The sequence below is a fragment of the Mus musculus genome, chromosome X, assembly GCF_000001635.26.
Source record: "Mus musculus strain C57BL/6J chromosome X, GRCm38.p6 C57BL/6J".
Lineage (NCBI taxonomy): Eukaryota > Metazoa > Chordata > Mammalia > Rodentia > Muridae > Mus > Mus musculus.
In genome coordinates, this window is record NC_000086.7 from 37,202,897 (window position 1) to 37,224,562 (window position 21,666).

At 43.9% G+C, this 21,666-nt stretch overlaps 2 protein-coding genes across 4 annotated transcripts; both read right to left on the reverse strand.

Moving 5' to 3' along the window:
• Positions 1–5,605: 5,605 nt before the first annotated feature.
• On the reverse strand, positions 5,606–8,145 carry Gm9 (predicted gene 9). Its single transcript, NM_001033234.2, has 4 exons — positions 7,922–8,145; positions 7,364–7,676; positions 7,028–7,124; positions 5,606–6,634 (listed from the first exon to the last, which is right to left on the reverse strand). Exons 1-3 carry the CDS (start codon positions 8,001–8,003, stop codon positions 7,031–7,033), a joined length of 489 nt encoding a protein of 162 aa, NP_001028406.1. The 5' UTR covers positions 8,004–8,145; the 3' UTR covers positions 5,606–6,634; positions 7,028–7,030.
• A 2,762-nt stretch (positions 8,146–10,907) lies between these two features.
• On the reverse strand, positions 10,908–19,362 carry Rhox1 (reproductive homeobox 1). 3 transcript variants are annotated; one of them, NM_001025084.2, is made up of 5 exons: positions 19,224–19,362; positions 15,263–15,373; positions 14,757–15,099; positions 12,654–12,699; positions 10,908–11,151 (listed from the first exon to the last, which is right to left on the reverse strand). In NM_001025084.2, exons 1-5 carry the CDS (start codon positions 19,345–19,347, stop codon positions 11,101–11,103), a joined length of 675 nt encoding a protein of 224 aa, NP_001020255.2. In that variant the 5' UTR covers positions 19,348–19,362; the 3' UTR covers positions 10,908–11,100. The 3 variants fall into 3 exon arrangements, with proteins under 3 accessions (NP_001020255.2, XP_006541450.1, XP_011249273.1); XM_006541387.2 differs by lacking the exon at positions 19,224–19,362 and having other exon boundaries at positions 15,263–15,451; XM_011250971.1 differs by lacking the exons at positions 12,654–12,699; positions 19,224–19,362 and having other exon boundaries at positions 10,972–11,151; positions 15,263–15,451.
• Between the last annotated feature and the right edge of the window lie 2,304 nt (positions 19,363–21,666).

Consider the following 21,666-nt stretch of genomic DNA (forward strand, 5'->3'; position numbering starts at 1 on the left):
ACCAACCAGTTCCTCCACAACTTGCTTTTGGTCATGATCTTTATCACAGCGATAGAAATCAGCCAAGACAACTTCTTAACCAATATAGACTCATGAGTCCTAAAAGTCTGCTAGGATACTGGCAGATTTCTTCTCAAATAATGAATTGGACCTCATTCTATACAAAGGACTTTGATAATGTTAGGTCACTACATGAATAGAAAGTCTTTAAACTCTTAGGTCAGGCTATTTGGCCATGTGAGAGGATCTGTGTCTATTAGGAATTAAAAATATGGTAGGATAAAAAAAGAAATGAAATTGTATGGGTAAGGAGGTGGGAGGGCTTGGGAGGAACTGACGGAGGGGAAAGAATATAGAGAGGATTTATTGTATGAAAGGTTTTTTTTTTTTTTGCTTTTTTAAGATAAAAATTGTTTTGTTAAGAAAAAATGTGATAGGAGGGGCTGGGGTTGTGGTTTAGTGGTTAAAAGCAGTGGGTACTCTTGTATAAGAACAGGGTTTGATTCCCAGAACAGGCATGATGGCTCACAACTCCCTGTAACTCCCGTTCCAGGGCATCTGATGCCCTCTTCTGGCCTCCTCTGATACCAGGCATATAAGCGGTGCAGAGTCATACGTTCAGTCAGAGCACTCATGCACTTAAAAACAAATAAGCGACAGGAACCAAGTTCCCCAGTGGCTTTGAAGGGACAGGGCCAAGGTTGCCAGGAGTCTGTAGAGCACCAGCCCACAGACACAAACAGGGTAGAGTGAGAAAGCTGAGGGAGAAGTTCCAGGCCTTGAACTCTGTGGGTTGACTGACTCCTGAAGGAAAGGACAGCCATGTGGAGGCAGAAAGGACCTGGCATGCCCCCGCCCCCCGGCCCTCAGGCCTGGCTCCTTAAGGCTGATCCTCCATTCTTCTGGAAGAGTGGTTTGGGAAACGTGTGTGAACTCACCTGTTACCTGTGCTGGCACCTCCCCTCTCCTGGGAGCTCCTAGGATGACTTTCCTTAGGTCCAGATGAGCCACTTACCTTCTCTGTAAATACTTCTCTAATAAGAAGCCAACTATTTTCTTTAAGCTTATTCCGTCCAGGGAGAGCGAGCACTGCCGTGGCTTTCCTTACTGGCTGGCCACTGCCCGGCTGAGAACCCAAGGGAGAGACCTAGAAAACAGCCCCGGCAGGCTTTGCCCTTTAACTGCCTTGTCATAGGACCCAGGCAGGGATGAGGCCAATAATTTTGTGCTTTACATCCTGTGGTATGTGTGTGTGAGTATGTGTGTGTCTTGTAAAGAATGTAACGGACTTAGTTCAGGTACTCTTGAAGGTTGTCTTGCTGGCCCCGTGGTGGTTGCTAATGGACACACATTTCATTATTTACCTATGGTGCATCAACCACTGCTGACCAACCAAAAATGTTTTTAAAAAATTCAAATAAAAATTACTGGAGCTTGTGGGAATAAGTAGTCTTATTGACCAAAATAAATCCAGGACAAAATACAGTGGTAAGATCAGACAATTAATAAAGAAAGGGGGATAGCAAAGAAACTGGAGAAAGTGTGTTTGAAAGCAAAAGCGAAACAAATGTATCAAGAATGTCTTTTAAAAAGTGCCCGACTTCTCTGCGTGACAGCTGTCAAGTTCAAAGGTCAAACCCAAGGCTAGCACCAAGTTCTTCTAGTCTTGTGTTTTTAGAATACAGATTCTATGAGCTGAAGAGATGACTCAACAGGTAAAGGCACTTGATGCCAAGGCTGAGGACTTGAGTTCAATCCCCAGGACCCACACATGGTAGACAGAATCAGTTCTCACAAATTGTCTTCTGACCTCCACACAGCCTCTGCTGCATGTCCACACTCACACACGTGCCCACAAAATAAGTAAAAAGGCAAGTCTGAGTATAACCCCTATTGTTACTACCACAGCATGCCCCATATCTCAAACTGGGCCAAGCCACTTGGTGGAAAGAGGCATCAGATCCCCAACTCCTGCTACGTTAGCACGTGCACACACAGATACACAGGCTGAAGTGGTTAATCCCAAAACTAAAGAAAATTTCCCCGCAGAAAATGGAGAAACTAAAATCAATGCAAATCCAACTTCTGATAGGAAAGAGAAGGAAGCTATGTTTGATGAGCCACTTGCCATGTCTGTCAGTGGTCCCTGTCTTCCTTATTGTCCAATATCCAGAGGGCTATTTTAATTACTTATAACAGAGCAAGACAGTATAGAAGATCCTCTGTCTTGTATTCTTCTTCTTTTCTAGAATTATTAATTTTATGTATATGAGCACACTGTCCCTGTCATCACACACATTAGAAGAAGGCATCGGATCCCATTACAGATGGTTGTGAGCCACCATGTGGTTGCTGGGAATTGAACTCAGAACCTATTGGCAGAGCAGTCAGTGCTCTTAACCTCTGAGCCATCTCTCCAGCCCGTCTTGTACTCTTGCTGAGGCCACTTTAGGTTTGACTAGCATTTGATCTCCTTGATGGAAAGTACCATGGAAAATTACCCAACTCTATTCTGGGTAATCCCATGGTCAAGATTCCCCAGCTTCTGTTAAACTGCCCGCTTGTGCAGAGCACCCGTGCTCCAGATAACTGAATTTTTTAAAACTTCTGTTAAACTTCTTGCTTGTACACAACATGCCTTGCCCCCTCCAGCTAACTGCTTATTTTAGCTTCTGTTAAACTGCTTGCTTGTGTAGAACCCCACTTCCTGCCCCTTCCAGCTAACTGCTTGTCTTAGCTTCTGTTAAACTGCCTTCTCCAGATAACTGCTCATTCTTGTTTCCGTTAAACTTTTTCCTTGTGCAGAACTCCACTTCTGTCCCCTCCAGCTAACTGCTTATTTTAGCTTCTGTTAAACTGCTTGCTTGTGATACCCCCCCGCACCCCTGAAGCTCCTGAGCAAGATATCAAGATATGGTTTTTACCTTCAAAAAACCCTTACCATGAACACTAAACATTTTACTTCAATCTCAAATATCTGAGTGTATCCCAGCAAGATTGAATAAAGGCTTTCAATCAGCTATAAAGTATGCATGAGTAGTCATCCCTGGTTCCCAGTAACAGTAATTGTGTTTTTTAAGTATTTCTAGAAACATTTTTAAAAGGTTTATTTATTTATCTTATGTACATGAGTACACTGTCCCTGTCATCAAATACCCCAGAAGAGGCATCAGATCCCCATTACAGATGGTTGTGAGCCACCATGTGGTTGCTGGGATTTGAACTCAGGACCTCTGGAAGAACAGTCAGTGCTCTTAGCCGCTGAGCCATCTCTCCAGCCCAACAATTTTTAAAAGGAAGGAATCCCAGATAGTGCCATTTAAAAATGTAAATAATATGTTACTTTTTAATAAAAAATTTATGTGTATATGTGTGTGTGTCTACGTGAATGAATGCCACATGTATTTGGTTGCCCTTGGGGGCCAAAAGAGGGTATGGGATCCTTTGGAGCTGGAGTTACAGTTAACCAACTATAACAGGTTGTGAGCTGCCTGCCATGGGTGTTGAAAACCAAATTCAGGTCCTCTGTAAAAGCCCATGTGCTCTTAATCACTGAGCCATTGCTTCAACGCCCCAATCCAATTCCCCCATGTACTTGTGTGTGTGTATGTATGAATTAAATATCAATATGTAGCCTTGGATTGGATGGAATTGGTTGTATAGACCAGGCTGGCCTCAAACTCATAGAAAGATAAGGCTATCTCTGTCCCCTGAGTACTGGGATTAAAGTGTGGGCAACCATGATTAATGGTTTTTTTAAAGATGCAAGACCATCCCATTTTTTTTCTTTTGAGACAGCATCTCTCTATGTAGCCCTGGTTGGCCTGACATTCACTCAGTAGAGCAAGGTGGCCTTAAACTCACATAGATCTGCCTGCCTTTGCCTGTCTTATATTAGGATTAAAGGCAAATCCCCCCCCCCCCGCCCTGCTCCCCACCTCACCCACTCCCACTTCCTGGCCCTAGCATTCCCCTGTACTGGGGCATATGATCTTTGCAATACCAAGGGCCTCTCCTCCCATTGTCAGCCATCCTCTGCTACATGGTAACTATTTTAGGGAAGTTCAGAAACGCCCTCTATTCAATTAAGTTGTGGAACAAGCTTACAGCCTTGTCTCTCCCCTGCCATGTTTGCTTTTGCCCACCCCCTTTGAGACACTTCCCTCTAGCCTAGTTTAAAAAGGACCTTGAATTCTTGTTTCTCCTGCTTCCACTTCCAAAGTGATGCAATTATATGCATAAGTCACAATGTTAGACAGTTTTTTTCTTTAAAGATAGGGTCTCATATATCCTGGGCTGGTGTAGAACTGGCTTTTGTAGCATATGATGACATCAAACTTTTGGCTCATTTGTTTCCACCTCCTGACTTCTGGGTATTGCTTGTGTGTACAACCATACTGAGTTTCTGCTGGGGATTGAACCTAGGGTTGTGTGCACATTGGGCACTCTACCAACTGAGCCTGACTCCATCCTCTTTGAGAGAGAGAGGGTCTCTCTTTCTCCCTCTCATCATTTGGAATTGTGGGGATGTTGCATATGGCATAATGTGCCCCGTGATGGAAATGGTACGAAGTGGAGCAGCCTCCTGGTTGAAAATCCCATCTACAGACTGCAGTAGATAGACAAGAGGGTCAGGTTGGACATTCATTTTTCAAGACAGTGTCTCACTGTGTAGCCCTGCCTATCCTGAAACTCACTATTTAGGGAGGACTGGCCACAAACTCACAGAAACCTGCCTGTCCCTGTCTTCTGATTGTTGGGAATAAAAACAGTTATTTGTGTATGCTTGTGTGCATGCACACATGCTACAGCAAATGTGTGGAGGCAAGGGAACAGCTGGCTGGAGTAGGACCTCTCCACTAGCCGCGTCCCAGGAATTAACTCAAGTAGTCAGGACTACTGACAAGTCCTTTACCCAATGAGCCATTTTGTCGATCCCAGGTTGGCTATTAAACAAGTTTTTCTAGAGGATGTCCAAGAGTCATTCATCCTCCAAAACTTGTTGAACTAAATATATATATATATAAAAGGTTTGATATGTGGAGCCCACAGCTTCTGACCTGAGTAGCTGTAACAGAACAGTTACTGAGCTCCTTAACATGGCTTTCAGGCTTTCAGACTTCAGACTATAGAGTTTAGGAACATATTATGTGTGTGTGTGTGTGTGTGTGTGTGTGTGTGTGTGTGTGAGAGAGAGAGAGAGAGAGAGAAAGAGAGAGAGAGACAGACAGAGAGAGACAGAGAGACAGAGAGAGAGAGAGAACCAATGCATGTGCTTCCTGGTGCCAAAGGAGGCCAGAAGAGGGCCTGGGCCGCACTGGAGTTGGAATTACGGGTGTCTGTGAGCTGTCAGAAGCTGGGAATTGAACTTGGATCCTCTGCAAGAGGAACAAGCACTTGTAACCTCGAAGCCTTCACTCTAGCCTCAGCTTAGGAATAGCTAAGCTACCTAATCAAACTGGGCCAAAATTCACTAATACCCACCACCAGATCGGCAGTTTCTTCCCATAACCACACACAACACACACTATGGAGGAAACCTAATAAACACAGCACACAGTGCTACGGTACAGGTAGGGCGATAAATCTGGGGACCTCAGAAAGGAGTATTGATTGCTGTGTATTCCTAGTCCAGTCTGGGAAACATAGTGAATACATTGGAGGCTAGGGCTACAGTAACAAGCCTGCCTCAAACAAAACAGAGGGGGGAAAAAAGCCCAAAACAGCACCAGAAATGTCTGGGAAAAGAGTTCAAATTGTGCCCTATCTCCAAGGTATGTAGTTGAGCCATTCATTTTACTGCTATCCTTTATTCTAGTTGTGCGCATGTGTGGGAGCGTATATGTGTGCAACAGTGTAGAAGCCCTTGGAGTTCAAAGGCATCAGATTTTCTGGAGAGTTGCAAGGGGCCATGAGCCACATGACATTAGTACTTTGAACCAGAGTTCTCTGCAATATAACTTGCTCATAAGTACGAAACCATTTCTCTAGTCCTAACTTTTTCTTTTTTTTAATGATTGTATGTGTTCTGACTGCATACTGTGAAGGTCAGAGGACAACTTTCTTGGAGTTTTCTCTCTCCTTTTATTCTGGAATTGAACTCAGGGTTTTATGCTTTTATAGCAAGCACCTATATCCTCTGAGCCACCAGCTCCTAGATTGTTCTTTGTTCCAATTTTTGAAAAATTTCCAATTTGTTAATGTTTTACCAACAACCACGCCAATTATTTTGGCAGTGTCTTAAGATGACATAACTATTTTAGAAAAATTAAAATCTAGGCTTAGGACTATTCATACTATATTACTCTAGGCTAAAAATAGGACAGTCAGGTACTTTGACTTTTGAGATATCTTCATCAGAGCTAAATATGTGTTTAATTGCTTATATACTGTGTTTGGGTAAATTGTCCTTTTATCGCAAGGCCACAACCTAAATTTGTTCAATTTGCTAAGTTGGTATGCTTTAATCCAAAAATGCATATATGGATTTCTTGCCTGTGTGGATGGACCATATGCACAGGGAAACCGGAAGAGTATCAAATCTGAAACCGGAGGTAAAGGTCGTTGGGAGCCATCATGTACGTTCTGGAGTTTGAATCTGGATCCTCTTGACTGTTGAGTTATCTCTCCCAACCTGTTTTAAAAAATGATTATTGGAATCACAAAGTTAAGCCTTGGGTACTGAACTTACTTCCACCCACCCAGAAGTATTCCTAAGCAACAACACTGCTACACACAGTTACATTTTATTTACTCTTACACAGTAAACAGGAGGAGCGGGTTGGTTCCTTGTCTTTTTCTTTTCCCATTAGTAGTTTACAATTCTTTTGGTGAGATTCCCATTAGAAGTTTACTCAATTTTGTTTATTACCCCCAAATGCCAATTTTAATATTCACTTTGCAAATATCAGATAGGGAATAAAATGGGAAGCTAGCTTATTCCTTTTTCAACTCCTCCCAAAATTTATTAAATTTCACAAACATGGGGCAGGTAACAAGGAGAAAACTGTGAAACGTCTTTTTGCACCTTTTAGAATGACTGCTTGAGCAGCTCCTCTTCCGGTTCACTGTGCCCAACGGATTCAGCTTCGGGTTCAACACTTGTGGGCATTCCAACTTCGTTTCTGAGGGGAATAAAACAACACATGTTCAAGATTTTGTGATAGGTATAATGAAATATAGTCAACTGGTGGTGACCCTCCTTTCTCTGTGCTAGGACCCTAAGAGCTGGGGACACTGAAGCTCAGCAAAGATGATAGGGCCCACCAAATGGGTCTCCTACAGGGAGCCTGTGACTATGGAGGGAAGGGAAGGAAACCCAAGGGGTCCCCAGACTTCAAGCCCCCTAGAGCAAGTGGTTTACCTCACAAAGATGTTGGGGAACTGAGTGCATTGGAACACGTGGTCCAGATCTTCAAGTTTCAGCTGGCTGAAGGCTCTACAGATCATGCTTATGTCAGCATCGTCCTGCAAATGCTGGGTCCTGGTTTCTGCAGGTAGAGTTGGCTGGTCCTGGTCACCATAGCCCTTGTGTTTGCCTTCGTTTTTGGCTCCGGGCGCTCCTGTACCCACAAAACTACTGTCTTCTCCTGTCGCTCTTCCCAAGTCAGATTTAGGCCAAAATTGGTCACCACCATCATTTCCTCCCTCAACATTGATCATAGGTGGCATCACTTCTGAAAAGGATAAAGAGAGAAGATGCCAAGAGGCAGATAGAAAAACCTAAAGGCATTCAGACCCCTGGCATCCAAAGGCTGCCAGCAAGGAGTAGTAGCACTTGTGGCGGTCTCTACTCTCTTATCCACTTGTGTACCTCACAAAACTTTCTTTTGCCTTGGGGGGGTATACCCTCTGAAATCCCCCAGAGGTTTCTTTGGGGAGGCGTGCCCACCAATTTCTCTATAGCAGCCCAAGTACCAACCTTTAGCTCTTTCCGAAGACACATCAATTCCGAGGCTCTGGTAGCTGATGTCCTGGTGTTCAAACTTGCGGGGATGGTCCATTTTAAAGGTGTCTTTGAAACTTTAGGCGCTTAGAGCTCTATCGGGGAGTTTAGTCTGAAAGATGACAGTTGGGCCGTCCTCTCGCTGCGCCACCACCAACGGTTCTGCCCCAAGCTTTGAGAGGCCAGCACAAGGGGCTTGTAGCGACTATGACGTCCACGGGCTGATGATTGGACAGCTGTGACATGTATGACGATGGAGATTGGATAAGTTGCAGGAGCACTACACTGGTGATTGGACAGGCTAGACCATGCCTAAGGTTTGTGACTGGATGGGCTGTGATGATTTGGAGCTGCAGATTGGACTAAGGGATCCTGTCCCTGGGCTTTGAATGGCTGTGACAGGCAGGACAGTGGGGGATTGGACAGGCTAGGAGACACATAAAGTTTGTGATTGTATGTGCTGTGATGCTTTTGATGCTGCAGTTTCGATTGTCTAGAGGTCTTCTGTTCTTAGGGATCGGATCGGTGGGGAGGCACATTCACACAACCCTAGAGATTGGAGGGCTAGAATGTGCATATGTGTGATGTTGGGGACTGCGCAGATTGCAAAGGGCACGCACGCTGTTGTGGGGATTGAGTGACACGCTTCCGGGTGTGGTTTTTCGGAGGGAAAACCTGTGTCTTGTGGGGGAAGGGGCAGAAGAGCGAGACTAAGGATGAAATCTCACGAGAGCCTCTGAGCTCGCTGAGAAAAGCCCAGCCTTCAAGGTGCGCGTGTGCATGCGCATTTATGGTGTGATGCCTTCCCGCCTCGAGCTACGTAGAACTGGAAGATCGAGTTTCTCCAAGCTCAGCTCTCTTGGAAGAAAGGATTTGCCTCAGGGTTCTGGCCCATTCTCTCCCAAAGTGTCTAAGTTGTAAATAAGAGGAGACAACCAGGGGGCTGGTGAGGTGGCTCAGAGGTTTAGAGCACTGGCTGCTCTTCCAGAGGTCCTGAGTTCAATTCCCAGCAACCACATGGTGGCTCATAACCATCTATAGGGGGAACTGATGCCCTCTTCAGGCAGGCAGTTGTAAATGTAGCAGAACATACATACATTAAATAAATGAAAAATTAAAAAAAAGAAGAAGAAGAAGAAGAAAAAAAGAGGAGACAACCAGGCAGCAGTTTACAAGCTAAGAGTTTGCCCAACCACATATGAGAAGCTGAGGGCACAAAGCAAGGCAAGGTGTCCAGGAAAAATTACACCCAGACTAGCAGCTGCAGGGAGAAGCAAGCAAGCAGTTCAAAGCCAAGAGCATGCACTTAGCTGGGGTATTTTGACCGTGAGAGTTTCTAGAACTGGGTTGGGGACTTCTCCAGAGGACTTTTCACTGGTAGAAAAGGGGGGCAGGGGGGCAGTTCCAGGTTAAACCAGCAATGGAGCCGGCTGATGGAGGAAGCTTTGCTTTGGCACAGTAATCAGATAAGAAGTGCACAGACATTACAACAGTGAATTGAATCTGGGAAGTGAGAAAACACATCCTCCTCAACGACCATTTCCTAATTTTTTTTTCTTTCAAAACAGGAATGTGGGTGACAGGAAGTCCTTAGGTAACAATAGAAGTAACAAAAAAGGAGAATAAGTATTTGAAACTAGAATGCCCAAATCTACTTCTTTGCTGAAATTTTAGTATTAACACCCAAATGAGACACTATCCTTCACCAACCACTGAGGCTGTTAAACAAAACAACAGTTGCTGGGAAGGACAGGATAGGATGTGCAGAAAATATAACCTTGTGTATTACCTGTGACTTTAAAACATGCCCTGGCTCCTGTGAAAAACATGAACAAAAGCCCCAACAACCTATAGATTTGCAGTCCAATCTGCCCATTTCACTTATGGGTAAACACTCAGATGAACTGGGAGCAGAGCCTACACAGACCCTTGGAAACCACATTCACAGCAGCATTGGTCATAGTAGCTGGCAATGAATGTACCCTTGTGCCCTTTGGTGAGTGAGCTGCTGAAAAGTGAAATATAACTATACAGGATGGAATATTTATTATTTATGAGGTGTATTATTATGTTATTATATACATTATTTATAATGTGATACATATATGGGAATGTTCATCATTGATGCTTAAAAAAGAATGAAATCCTGGGTTCTATCTTCAGCAGTGCACACTACAAATCAAAACAAAAGCTTCTGAAATGAAACAAAGCACTTTTTTTTGTTTGTTTCTTGAAACAGGAGTTTTGCTATATACCCCAGGCTGGCCACATCTTCTGGATTCTCATGTGTCCACGTGCCTATTTGTAGGAGTCTAGGCTTGCAGCATTATTCCTGTCTCATTACATTATAGCTGAATCTTGCTGCAAGAATGAAAAAAAAAAGATTCAAGTAAAGTAGTCTGTTTCCGAGATACAAGTTTAGAAAGACCTCAAGTAATGTGAGGTTCTGCTCTGGGAAGGAGGAGACAGTATGGCTTCTGGATCGGAGCTGTGAAACACGAGAGAACTGGATGGGATGGAGTCTAGTGTCCTCTTCAAGCAGCAGGACCCTTGCCAGAGTAGCTGTCAGTGCCCTGTGTGCCACATAAAGGGAAGGCAGGGAAGAGAAGTGGAAAGGGCCTAGATATACTTGGGTTAGCTGCTGCTTCTGCTCTTGCGAATAACCACATAGGAAGTTTCTTTCCGAATTCAGGTTTGAAATGAAACTCTCAGCTTCATCCGAATCAGCTTTGTCTGGAAAATTACTGTCTTTCCCTAGCGACTTGTCCTGCCTCTCTCGTCCATGGTCAGGGGTGGGGTAAGGTACATCTTACCTCTCACACTAGGGTTTGGTCCTGAGATATACAGCACTGTCACCTCAAGGAAGGAGGACTTTGTCATCCTGTTTAAAGGACAGTTTCTGATAATGGAAACCGGAATTTTTACAGAAGACACATGAATAAACATGTCGAGAATTCACCTCTTTATTGAAAGCACAAGTGCTGAGGGGATATGGCTGAAACAATAGGTTGGTGGGGGGGGAGGTGGGGGGGTGCAGGAGGGGGGGATAGCCTCTGCATCTGGCTCCCAGGCAAGGGCTAACCTTGAGGCCTCTCCACAATCTTCAGGGAAAGGTGATGTGCTTATCAGGAGGAGGAACACCTCTGAGCCTTTGTTTATGAATTATGATATTTCCTATATTCTGCTCTTCTCCTTTGAAACCAATTCTACAACAGGAGAAAAAGAAATCAGCTTACTCTATAGTAACTAATTAGAGGAGAAAAAAGAAATAAAAAACCACCCCTTTTTTCAGTCAGAAGACCCTTTTTCCTCACTGTTCGAATTTTGCGAGGGGACAATACCCCCAGCAGTACAAAATAGTCCCTAGGCAAATGTCCAAATGCCACATGCCCTCTCCCCCTCTCTATCCTCCTGCACACTGAAAGACATTAGCAGCAGCATTTTTAGGCAGATGCAGCAGCATGCAGCAGGGAATTAGAATGCTGGGTGCCTTGATTTGTGTGGCTTCACTAGGCAATTCAAAACAGCAAGAGGATCAGGCATTTGGATTCTATGCGTTCCCCATTCCCACAGTCTCTGTTTAACCCATCAGCTTTATGAGTGCTAGGCCCTGCCTGCAAGCACTGAAATTGTCCTTGTAAGGACTGAGTTTGTATTTAATTTTTAGTACTTCGAATCATTTAGTCATGGAGCCCCTGGCTACACTAATTTCAATGACTTATGTATTTACAACCCCAGTGGGATGTCTCCACAGAGACAATCTACTTAAAGGATAGCCATGTTAAAAGGAGTTGTACACGATAGATACTTACTTATTTATATATCTCATTGATCTGTATATAACTGATAGAAGTATGTGCACATATAACACATATGTACTTTTATAACTTAAACACATAATTTATCTATTGGTTAAGTGTGTGTGATATGTATGCATTTAGGGATTGGAAGTAGCTTAGTGGTCACCTTCGTTCCTTTAGGAAGTTGTGTTCCATCTTGAAATGAGTCATTTCTGTATGCGAAGGCTATCTTATTTCCCCCCTTTCCTTTATCTACAGTGATCACAAAGTTCTAAAGTCAAATTGACAGGGCTAGAGAGATGCTTCACTAGGAAAGAACACCTGCTGCTTGTACAAAGGTGTTTGCTTCCAAGTACCCACAGTGGCTCCCAACTTCCTGGAACTCCAGCTCAAGAGGATGTAATGTTCTCTTCTGGTCCCCAGCACCCACAGATATGTCAGATACATGGACATACATATATGTAAAGAAATTAAAAAAGTAACAACAGTCTTTAAAAGGGTAATTTGGGGGCTGGAGAGAGATGACTCAGCAGTTAAAAGTGCTGGTTGGTTTTCTAAAGGACCTGGATTTGATTCCCAGGGCCCATATGATGGCTCATAGGCATCTGGAACTCCAGTTTCAGGTGACCTGATTTCCTATTCGGGCCTCTGGGGGCACAAAACATGTGCTTCACAGACGTAATCACAGGCAAAACAAGCCATGCACATAAAATATAACAACAATAACAATAATTTTTTAAAGGTAGTTTTGAAATAGTGTGAAGTCAAAACAAACAAGCAAACAAACAAAAAAGCCAAGACAAGAACAACAAAACCCCTCAGCAACTTCCTGGACAGAGCAGAGCCATCCTAGACCTGAAGCAAGTTCTAGAACGGCTGTTCTGTCAAGTCGCCTTGTCTTTACTCACCTGCACTTTGGCTTCACACACACACAGACACACTGCCAGCCGTTTTCTGAAGGGAAAAATGGCAAAGGTTCAGCCTTTGACATCTCAGAATGGAATAAATTGTGCATAGGATACTTCACATTTGTTTTTTAAATGTTTGTACCACCTTTCTACTTTCTGCAACATTCACCTTGAAGATTTTGAGGCTTAAAAACAGTCTACCAGTGATTGTATTTCATCAACACACCATTAACAGGCACAAAAGTCAGGCACATCCCTAGTAACTAACTTGAAAAACAGTAATATAGACAGAAAAAAAGGAGGGAGGCTCCTAAGACTGGGTGTGCAGATGAAGGAATGGGCCAAAAACAAAAAACCCAAGGACAACAACAACAACAACAGAAACCCAGCAAAATCTCACAAGAAAAACTTGTGTGACACTCTTTGTCAGGACAGGAGGATAAACTCAAACAAAAGAAGATGGATTGATGGAAAGCATTCAGGGATTTCTGATATTCATTCAGTTAACATATGGGGTATCAAACCTGCAAAAGAGTGCTATGTTACATTTATTTATTTGCTCTGCCAGGGCCAGGGTGCACCTGTGGAGGTCAGAGGACAGCTAATGGACCGTAGTTCTCTTCTGTTGTGTTTATGCTAGTGAATTTGGGCTCTCGGGCTTAATGTCAAGTGCTTTTATCCACAAAGAAAATGCAGGAGAAAAACCAACACAAGGCAAGGTAGAGTATGTCTGAGATTCTTGCATAAATGGACTCATAGAGACTGGGCTGGCCTGGAACTCCTGATATAAAGGAGGACAATGCTGCACTTCTGATCTATCTGTCTTAATCTCCCAATTACTGAGGTTTCAGATGTTTTTTTTTTTTCTGTTTTGAGACAGTATATTACTCTGTAGCCTAGGCTATCCTGGAACTCACCACTGTAGTCACATTGGTCCATCCAGTGTCTCATCTATAGGCAGACATCCCATGTTCAATACTGAATCTTGTTTTATGGAGAATATTTTTTGGAGGGGCAGACATTTTAATGGGATGCCAAAGGAAAGTGATTGAGAGAAATGTGCCAACATCTATAATTGTGCAATTTAAGAAACACGTGATGTACAGATGTACCAAAACTTTGGTTTTTAAAAAACATGTAAGCCGGGCATGGTGGTGGTGCATGGCTTTAATTCCAGCACTTGGGAGGCAGAGTCAGGCAAATTTCTGAGTTTGAGGCCAGCCTGGTCTACAAAGTGAGTTCCAGGACAGCCAGGGCTATACAGAGAAACCCTGTCTCGAAAAATGAAAAAACAAAACAAAACAAAACAAAACCCACAAAAACAAACAAACATAACAAAAAACCCCCAAAAAACCCCAAACCATGTATATTTCATGTGTGTGAATGTTTTGCCTGTATGTATGTATGTATGTATGTGTCTCATATTCCTGACTCTTGCCCAAGGAAGTCAGAAGAGAGATTAGATGCCTTGGAACAGGAGTTACAGATGGGTGTAACCTGCCATGTGGTTGCTGGGAATTAAACCTGGATCCTCTGCAAGAGCAACAAGTGCTCTTAACTGCTAAGCCATCTTGCCAGCCCCGGGTGTATGAACATTTTAGACGAAGGCACAATGTCACTCCATACTATCCCAAGTACACCAGGCTTCTCACATCATTTTTAAAAAATACCTTATATCAACAGACACTGCCCAGTTTGACAGAATTAAATATTATCCGAACATTTCTTTACTCTCACTTTTACTAACTCCTACCTGTCACCCCAGAACCCTAGTGCTGGAGGATGGGGTCTGACAGCCTGGATTTTGTAAGTGACTTTAATTTCAACATGGCAAGAGAGAGGCACAGGAAAAAGGACCTGCTGGCAAACCTTGTGCTCTGAGTTTGACGCTGGGAGCCACGTGGGATAGAGAGAACTTATTCCCCAGTTTTCCTGGTACCCAGAACATACAATGTGGCAAACACACAACCAAATACATGAATAAAAAGAAAACGTAATAAATCATTTTCAACGGAGCAAAAGGGGCACCAGGAGGAAATGCATAAACAATTCTGGATCACAGGCGCCCAGCGACCAGGACAGCAAGGCGGCCTATCTGCTCACCTGTCTTGTGCACTGATGTACTGAGTGCGCTGGAAAAGAAGCTCCAGCTGCTGCAGCTGCCAGCGGGAGAACCTGTTGCTGAGGCCACATTTGCCCTTCGGCGGTGGCCCAGGCTGCGCAACCCGGGCGTCTCTCATACTCCAGAAAACCGGCTGCTGAAGCTGCTGTGCATTCTCCCAGTCATGGCCTTCTCGGGTACAGGGAACCATGAAGCCTGCAGCACCAGCAGCAGGCCCATCTTGTCTACTGAATGCTGAGGCGGCTGCTGCTACTCCAGACCCAGGCTGGCCCGGTCCACTCTCTCCCTCGTTTCTTCCTTCTCCAGCCAGCAAGGCCATCACACCTTAAGTGGGGAAACGGAAAAACCAGGCGTCAGGGCCTAGGCTGGTGCGGAGGTGTCATGGAGTCAGGCCAAAGCCTGTGGCGCACAGCTCCAGTTCAGTCCTATAAGGGACGCTCCTCCCCTTGTGTATATCGTCAACCCACCCTTCCCTAAACTCACTGACCATTCGCATTTTCCTCATCCTCAGGTATTATACGAAGCAGGTGATAGATGCTTTGGTGCTCCATGTTCCGAAAGCCGTCGGAGCAGCTTGCAGCTTGTGTGTCTGTAGAGTCTGGACTGGAGCCCCCCAGCGCAGAAAAGCTGACCAGCTCAACCTGGAAGGCCTATCTTCCGGTCTGGTTAGTACAGCGTCCAGTCATGCGCACACAGTCCTGACTTCCGGTTACCCTCCTGTTGCTATGGGCTGAGACCCTGAGGTGCAAAACTGAGGGCAGATTAGAGCTGCAATGAGCAGGAATTATTTGAAGGAAATCACGGCCCTTGGGCAAGTCGGGTATAGAAGGAGCTTCCACTTTGCATCTTAGTTGAATCCTCCGGTCTTGCTTAATTATCTTCCTAGGAAAGGGATGGCAGTTCACTGAGGGAACCCATTTGCGGGGAGTAAGAAAAGATCCCCACGCGCCTTTAATCCCAGCACTCGAGACACAGAGGCAGGCGGATTTCTGAGTTTGAGGCCAGCCTGGTCTACAGAGTGAGTTCCAGGACAGCCAGGGCTACACAGAGAAACCCTGTCTCGAAAAACAAAACAAAAACAAAACAAAACAAAAAAAAAACAAAAGAAAAGAAAGAAAAGATCCCCCAGTAGCTCCGGAGGCCTTGCGGAAATGTGTGGACAATACCGCTTGGTCTACTTCTCCACATTGCGTCCCTGGTCCATGTTAAGCTAATGACCGGATGTTAAGCTAATGAGTCTATCTGGGAGGTTCTTCCTTAGGGCTTTCACAGAAAGTGAAGTTCACGTAGTGTATTGTGCTTCCACATTGGCCTTTACAGGAGCTTGGGCAGAATTACAGGCCCTGTTGGCTCAGCAGACAGAGCAGAGGACTCACCTTCGCCAGGGCTACTGGGTGCGGGATGGAGGTGGGGTGTAGCGGGGATGGGACATGAGACTTTAGTAGCACTTTGATAAGTACTGGTAAAAACTGTGAGAAATTTCATACGTGTGTTAAACTTCCTCATATTTGTTTAGAACACACACGCACACACTGAAAAGGCAAAGTGTCAAGAGCTGGCTTTTATGCCTTGGTCTCCATCCCAGAACTGTCAGTCAAGCAGCCCCTTCACTGACCTGTGGCTAGTCTGATCCCGTGGCAGCCACATTTCCCCAACTCATCTGTTCTGAGACTAAAAGGGCGCTTAAAAAACTAGTTTATCTCCAGTAGTTCCCATGTCTGAGCTGGCAATATTTGGGAACCCTGATGCTGGAGTAAGATTTTTTCTCCCAGAAAAAGAGTACCTCACAGTTTTGATAACTGCTTGTGTACTAAAACACACACACACACACACACACACACACACACTTTTTCTTTTCTGGCCTTTGCCTTTACCTAAATCCTGAAACTGTTTTTGGCAAGGTGCTGGGATCATGAGAGTTTTTCTCTCTAGTATGACCACGGTCATAGAGACACTGATTTCTGGGCAGGGGACGTAGCTTAGATGACAGTGCCCTTGTGCCACATAAGTAATATCATGGCTTAGAGACCCTGAACTCCATGAAGTTGGCATAATGTTTTCCAGTAACCTGGGAGTGTGGGGAGCTGGGTACATGGAAGCAAAGGCATTAAAATCAGAGCTTTAGAGTCTTCTTCTTGGCTGCAGGATGTGTTTGAGATCAATTTGAAACATTTGAGACTCTTTTGGAGGGGGGTGGGTGGGAAGACATCTATTTCCTTTGCCAAATTCTGATACCTCTAATTTTTTTCTGTAAAATGGTGAACAATGGGCCCGATTTAATTTTAATCTTTTTATTAAAAAAACAAAACAAAACAAAAACGGTGGCTGTTTCAAATGTGTAAAATTTACATATTACATCTCCATAGAAATGTAAGTAAGCTGTATATGCATCAGTGGTATGGCATACCTTTAGATGTTGTTTTGACTTTTTGATACAGGGTCTATCTATGTAGTTCTGACTGTACTGGAAATGTTGTAGCTTGTCAAAAGACCCTCACTCACACACAGACCACAGAGACCGTCATTGTTGCAAAACGCATGAGGATTTTATTTATTTAACATGTTGGCGAACCCCCTCTCAGCACGCAGGTTGGAAGAGAGACCCAGAACAAAGAAACAACACAGTTTTTATAACTTTGTAAGGGCCAGATATAGGCACCAGCGTAGTCTGGCTTATTTTAATTGGTGTAGCCAATAACCTTTTTAGGCATTGGTTGGTTTGTATAGGGTGACTCTCATTTTGTCTGTCTTTGAGGTTTTTAGTGTGAGGCAGGGCAGGGGAATTGTTAATCTTGTTTTGGAAGCTTAATAATTTTGACCGTTAAAACTATGTTTCTATATTTGTTTAGTCAGCCAGCTTTTTATTTGACTCTGGACTTGGCCTGCTAGTACAGTTTGGAAAGTCTTTTTGAAGGGGGAAGGTACAGGGTAGTCTTGAATTTATTTTGGATATTACAGAACTTACTATAAAGATTATATTTGGGAATACATATATATATTCCCAAATATAATCGGTTATGTTCATATAATGATACTATTTGTATGGTTTTAGGGCTGACTGGACAAGCAGTTGATGTGCTCCCCCTGGGGAGGACCATCTTTCTTACTCACAGCTTTATTCGATCGTCTGAAGTTATTTGTGTAGGTTAAGACCTCCTGGGCTTTTCCCTGTGAAGTTTGACATGCTTGTTTGTGTCCTCCTTGTTCAGCTCATATTTAGGGAGGCATGTTGGTGAGACTTTATGGGTACAGCTTCTGATGTTACTAGGAGACATAGTCCCACAATGAACTTTCGGATCCTCTTACTCTTACAGTGTTTCTGTCCCCTCTTCCACAATATTCCCTAAGCCTTAGATGTAGGAGTGTTTTATTGATGGACCCACTGGGACTGGGTTCCACAACACTTCATTTGATTAGTTTTGGTTTTCTGTAGTGGTCTCCAACACCTCTCTGTGTGTATAAAGACACATGTTTCTAGATTGTTGTTAGTGATTGTGCTGGTTTGGTAAATTAGTGGTTGCAGATTCACTTCCAATAACCCTGAATAGTTAGCTAGGTTTCTAGTACTAGGCAAGGGCTTCCTCCCACTGAGTGCATCTTAAGTACAATTTGTTTCTGACAAGGTATGCATGCCACTACTTCATCCTTAGGGTTACTATGCCATGTTGGACCTTGATGTGGTTTATAGGCATCATAGTTGAGTAGAACAGTGGATTGCCTCCCTCTGTTGTAAGTTTGCATGAAACCTTCTGGTACAATGAAATTTAGTTCTTAGGAAGTGAGTTTTTAGGTCAGTTCCACCTCAGGGGTCTCTGGGCCTGTGTCTGACGTGCTTGGTGTCTTCAGCAGTAGATACCTGCTACCTTTGGTGGGATAACCAAGGGTAACATCAGTAGGCTGCATGGTTTGGGATTCTCTTGGATAGCCCTCTTCAACAACTCAAAAGAGAGTTTTCTCATGTCTTGGATTGGGGTTTTTGTTAGATAGTTTTTGGCTCTGTGCTTTAAGGTGGTAATTTTTTAAAATGTGCTCAGACATATGCTTGTAGTCATGCTAAGTAGAAGTATAATTCGTTTACAGGGCAGGCTTGATTAAACTTTCTGTATATGTTTTCAAGGTTAAATCTGAAGCAAGTAATTAAAATCAAGTAAAGCTCTTTTTTTGTTTTGTTTTTAAATAGGTATGCTTAAAAGATTATGGTTCTCAAAACCTCTAAGAGACCCACTGAATATGATATTTAAAGTGTTTAATGAAAAAGCTTCCCCGGATAGAATTACAAGCTCCTAAAGTGACCCCCAAGTTCTTCAAAGATGATGGGCCACAGACAACTAGACCTGGATTGTGGTAATGCTAACCACTGGGCAAAGAACTGCCCTATGCCTTGCCTGATGCCAGGGCTCTTCCCAAACTCTGGACACTGTTCAGTTGACTGCCCTACTATGCCTCACCAGTGTAGGTCAGTTTTCCTAAGTTCTTTAGCCACAGGAATGTCTCTCGAATCTTGTTGGTGTGACAGCCAAAGGCCAATGCTGCCCTGTGTGACCTATGACCTTTGCCCCTTGTGACCACCATGGGGTTGGAGGGGTCCTAGGGTAATGGCCCAGGTGGCAGGTAAGTCTTTGTCATTTTAATTGATACAGAGGCAATTTAGATTATACTTCCTGTTCTAATTTATCCTTGTCAGATCTCTGATAGTTATTGTACTGGCTGGTTTTGTGTCAACTTGACACAAGCTGGAGTTACCACAGAGAAGGGAGCCTCCCTTGAGGAAATGCCTCCATGAGATCCAGCTGTAAGACATTTTCTTAAGTAGTGATCAAGGTGGGAGAGCCCATTGTGGGTGGTGCCATCCCTGGGCTGATAGTCCTGGGTTCTGTAAGAAAGCAGGTTGAGCAAGCCAGGGGAAGCAAGCCAGTAAGCAGCACCCTCCATGGCCTCTGCATCAGCTCCTGCCTCCAAGTTGCTGCCCTCTGTGAATTCCTGTCCTGTCTTCCTTTGGTGGTGAATAGCAACAAGGAAGTGTAAGCTGAATAAACCCTTTCCTCTCCAACTTGCTTTTTGGTCATGATATTTTGTGCAGGAATACAAACACTGACTAAGACAGTTTATTGATGGCCAACTGTAGCGTTGTCAGTTTAACAGAAGCAAGGAAACCGGCTCCTTCCTCCTCCCAAAGATCACAGCTACCCAGCCAATCCATTTTATATGTAAAAGCCACACTCACAGTTTACCTTGCTGGCAGACCTCACACTGAAAGAGATAAAAATCACAAAACAGGTTCCAGTGTAACTTTTTACCCTTCTTTATTTAAAGGAACTTGCTTTGCAATAACTACCCTCTAACTGCCTGTGTCTCAAGGTAAATGATTGCTTAGAAAAAGAAAAGGTTTGAAGTTTGTTTAAGTTGTGAGGGTCTAAAGAATCTAAAGTATATAAATGCAAGATGCAGAGGTCTGAGGATGTGAAAGCTTAAGTTGTAAGGGTCTAAGAAGGTGGTTTAAGGGGTGTAAATGCAAGTTTTAAAGGCCTAAGGGTCTAAGGAGGGGATTTAAATATGTGAAAAATGAGAAATGTTTCAGATTTCTTTCCCTGTTTATGCTATCGTTATAGTAAGACTTCAAATTTTCAGAGTTTCAACGAGAAGCAACATGAACGTGAAGTGGGAATTTCTGGCTGTGTCATGTGTTGCAGACTCATGTGATGTTTTGATGAAGCAAGACCTGTGTGAGGACACGTGATGTTTGGAGTATTTGAGTATTTGAGTGATATTTGTAAGTATGACCCAACAGACAGTGATAAGGTACTTGCATAGCTAGTTGTGCATCACTTCATTGGTCTTGCATCTTCGCAGATCTTCACTGCCTTGTGAGGGGCACGGCAGAGAACTCCTGGCTTTCTGGCTGGTTTTGGTCACTCCTGCTGACTCATACTAATTCAGTGGAGGTCTGGCTGTTTCTGCTGGTCGTGCCTCCTCTGCTGATTTGTGTTTGGTGACACTCTTTTTAAACTGTACTGATAGTATCCTGGCACAACCAAACTGGATTGCTGGTATCCTGACAATGGAGATTGTAATTGCCCCAAAGAACTACTTCTAAACAGGTCCACATCACTTTCTCCTATTTGCCATCATTTCCTCCCTATCTTTGGATGGTGGGCTAGAAAGGGGGGTGTCAAAGCATTAGAGAACCCTTATTAAAGTAGGTTTTAAAAAAACTAAGCCATGGATCACAGGGCCCCAATGGAGGAGCTAGAGAAAGCACCCAAGGAACTAAAGGGAACTGCAACCCTATAGGTGGAACAACAATATGAACTAACCAGTACCCCGGAGCTCTTGTCTCTAGCTACATATGTATCAAAAGATGGCCTAGTTGGCCATCACTGGAAAGAGAGGCCCATTGGACTTGCAAACTTTATATGCCCCAGTACAGGGGAATGCTAGGGCCAAAAAGGGGGAGTGGGTGGGTAGGGGAGTAGGGGGGTGGGTATGGGGTACTTTTGGAATAGAATTGGAAATGTAAATGAGGAAAATACCTAATTAAAAAAACCTAAGCCTACATCAATGGGATTCTGGTGCCTCCTCCTCCTCCTCCTCCTCCTTCTTCTTCTTGATTTACTTATTATTATAAATAGGTACACTGTAGCTGACTTCAGATGCATCAGAAGAGGGCATCAGATCTCATTACGGTGGTTGTGAGCCATCGTGTGGTTGCTGGGATTTGAACTCAGGACCTTCGGAAAAGAAGTCAGTGCTCTTACCCGCTGAGCCAGCTCTCCAGCCCTATCAATGGGATCCTGATAAGCTATTAATTTAGCCCTGATAAAGCACACGCTACTATTATTATCATAGTCACAAGCTCAAAAATTTAAAATTCCTTTATTTGTTTTCTAAGTA

Coding starts and splice junctions, on each gene's coding strand:
- Rhox1 (NM_001025084.2), bottom strand. CDS start 19,347: ATGGTGGTCACAAGGGGCAAAGGTCATAGGTCACACAGGGCAGCATTG. Junction 15,374..19,223: donor AGGAAAACTGACCTACACTG/GTGAGGCATAGT, acceptor GCTCCAGTCCAG/ACTCTACAGACACACAAGCT. Junction 12,700..14,756: donor TACATCAGTGCACAAGACAG/GTGAGCAGATAG, acceptor TTTTCCCTTCAG/AAAACGGCTGGCAGTGTGTC.
- Gm9 (NM_001033234.2), bottom strand. CDS start 8,003: ATGGACCATCCCCGCAAGTTTGAACACCAGGACATCAGCTACCAGAGC. Junction 7,677..7,921: donor GTCTTCGGAAAGAGCTAAAG/GTTGGTACTTGG, acceptor TATCCTTTTCAG/AAGTGATGCCACCTATGATC. Junction 7,125..7,363: donor TTCCCCAACATCTTTGTGAG/GTAAACCACTTG, acceptor TATTCCCCTCAG/AAACGAAGTTGGAATGCCCA.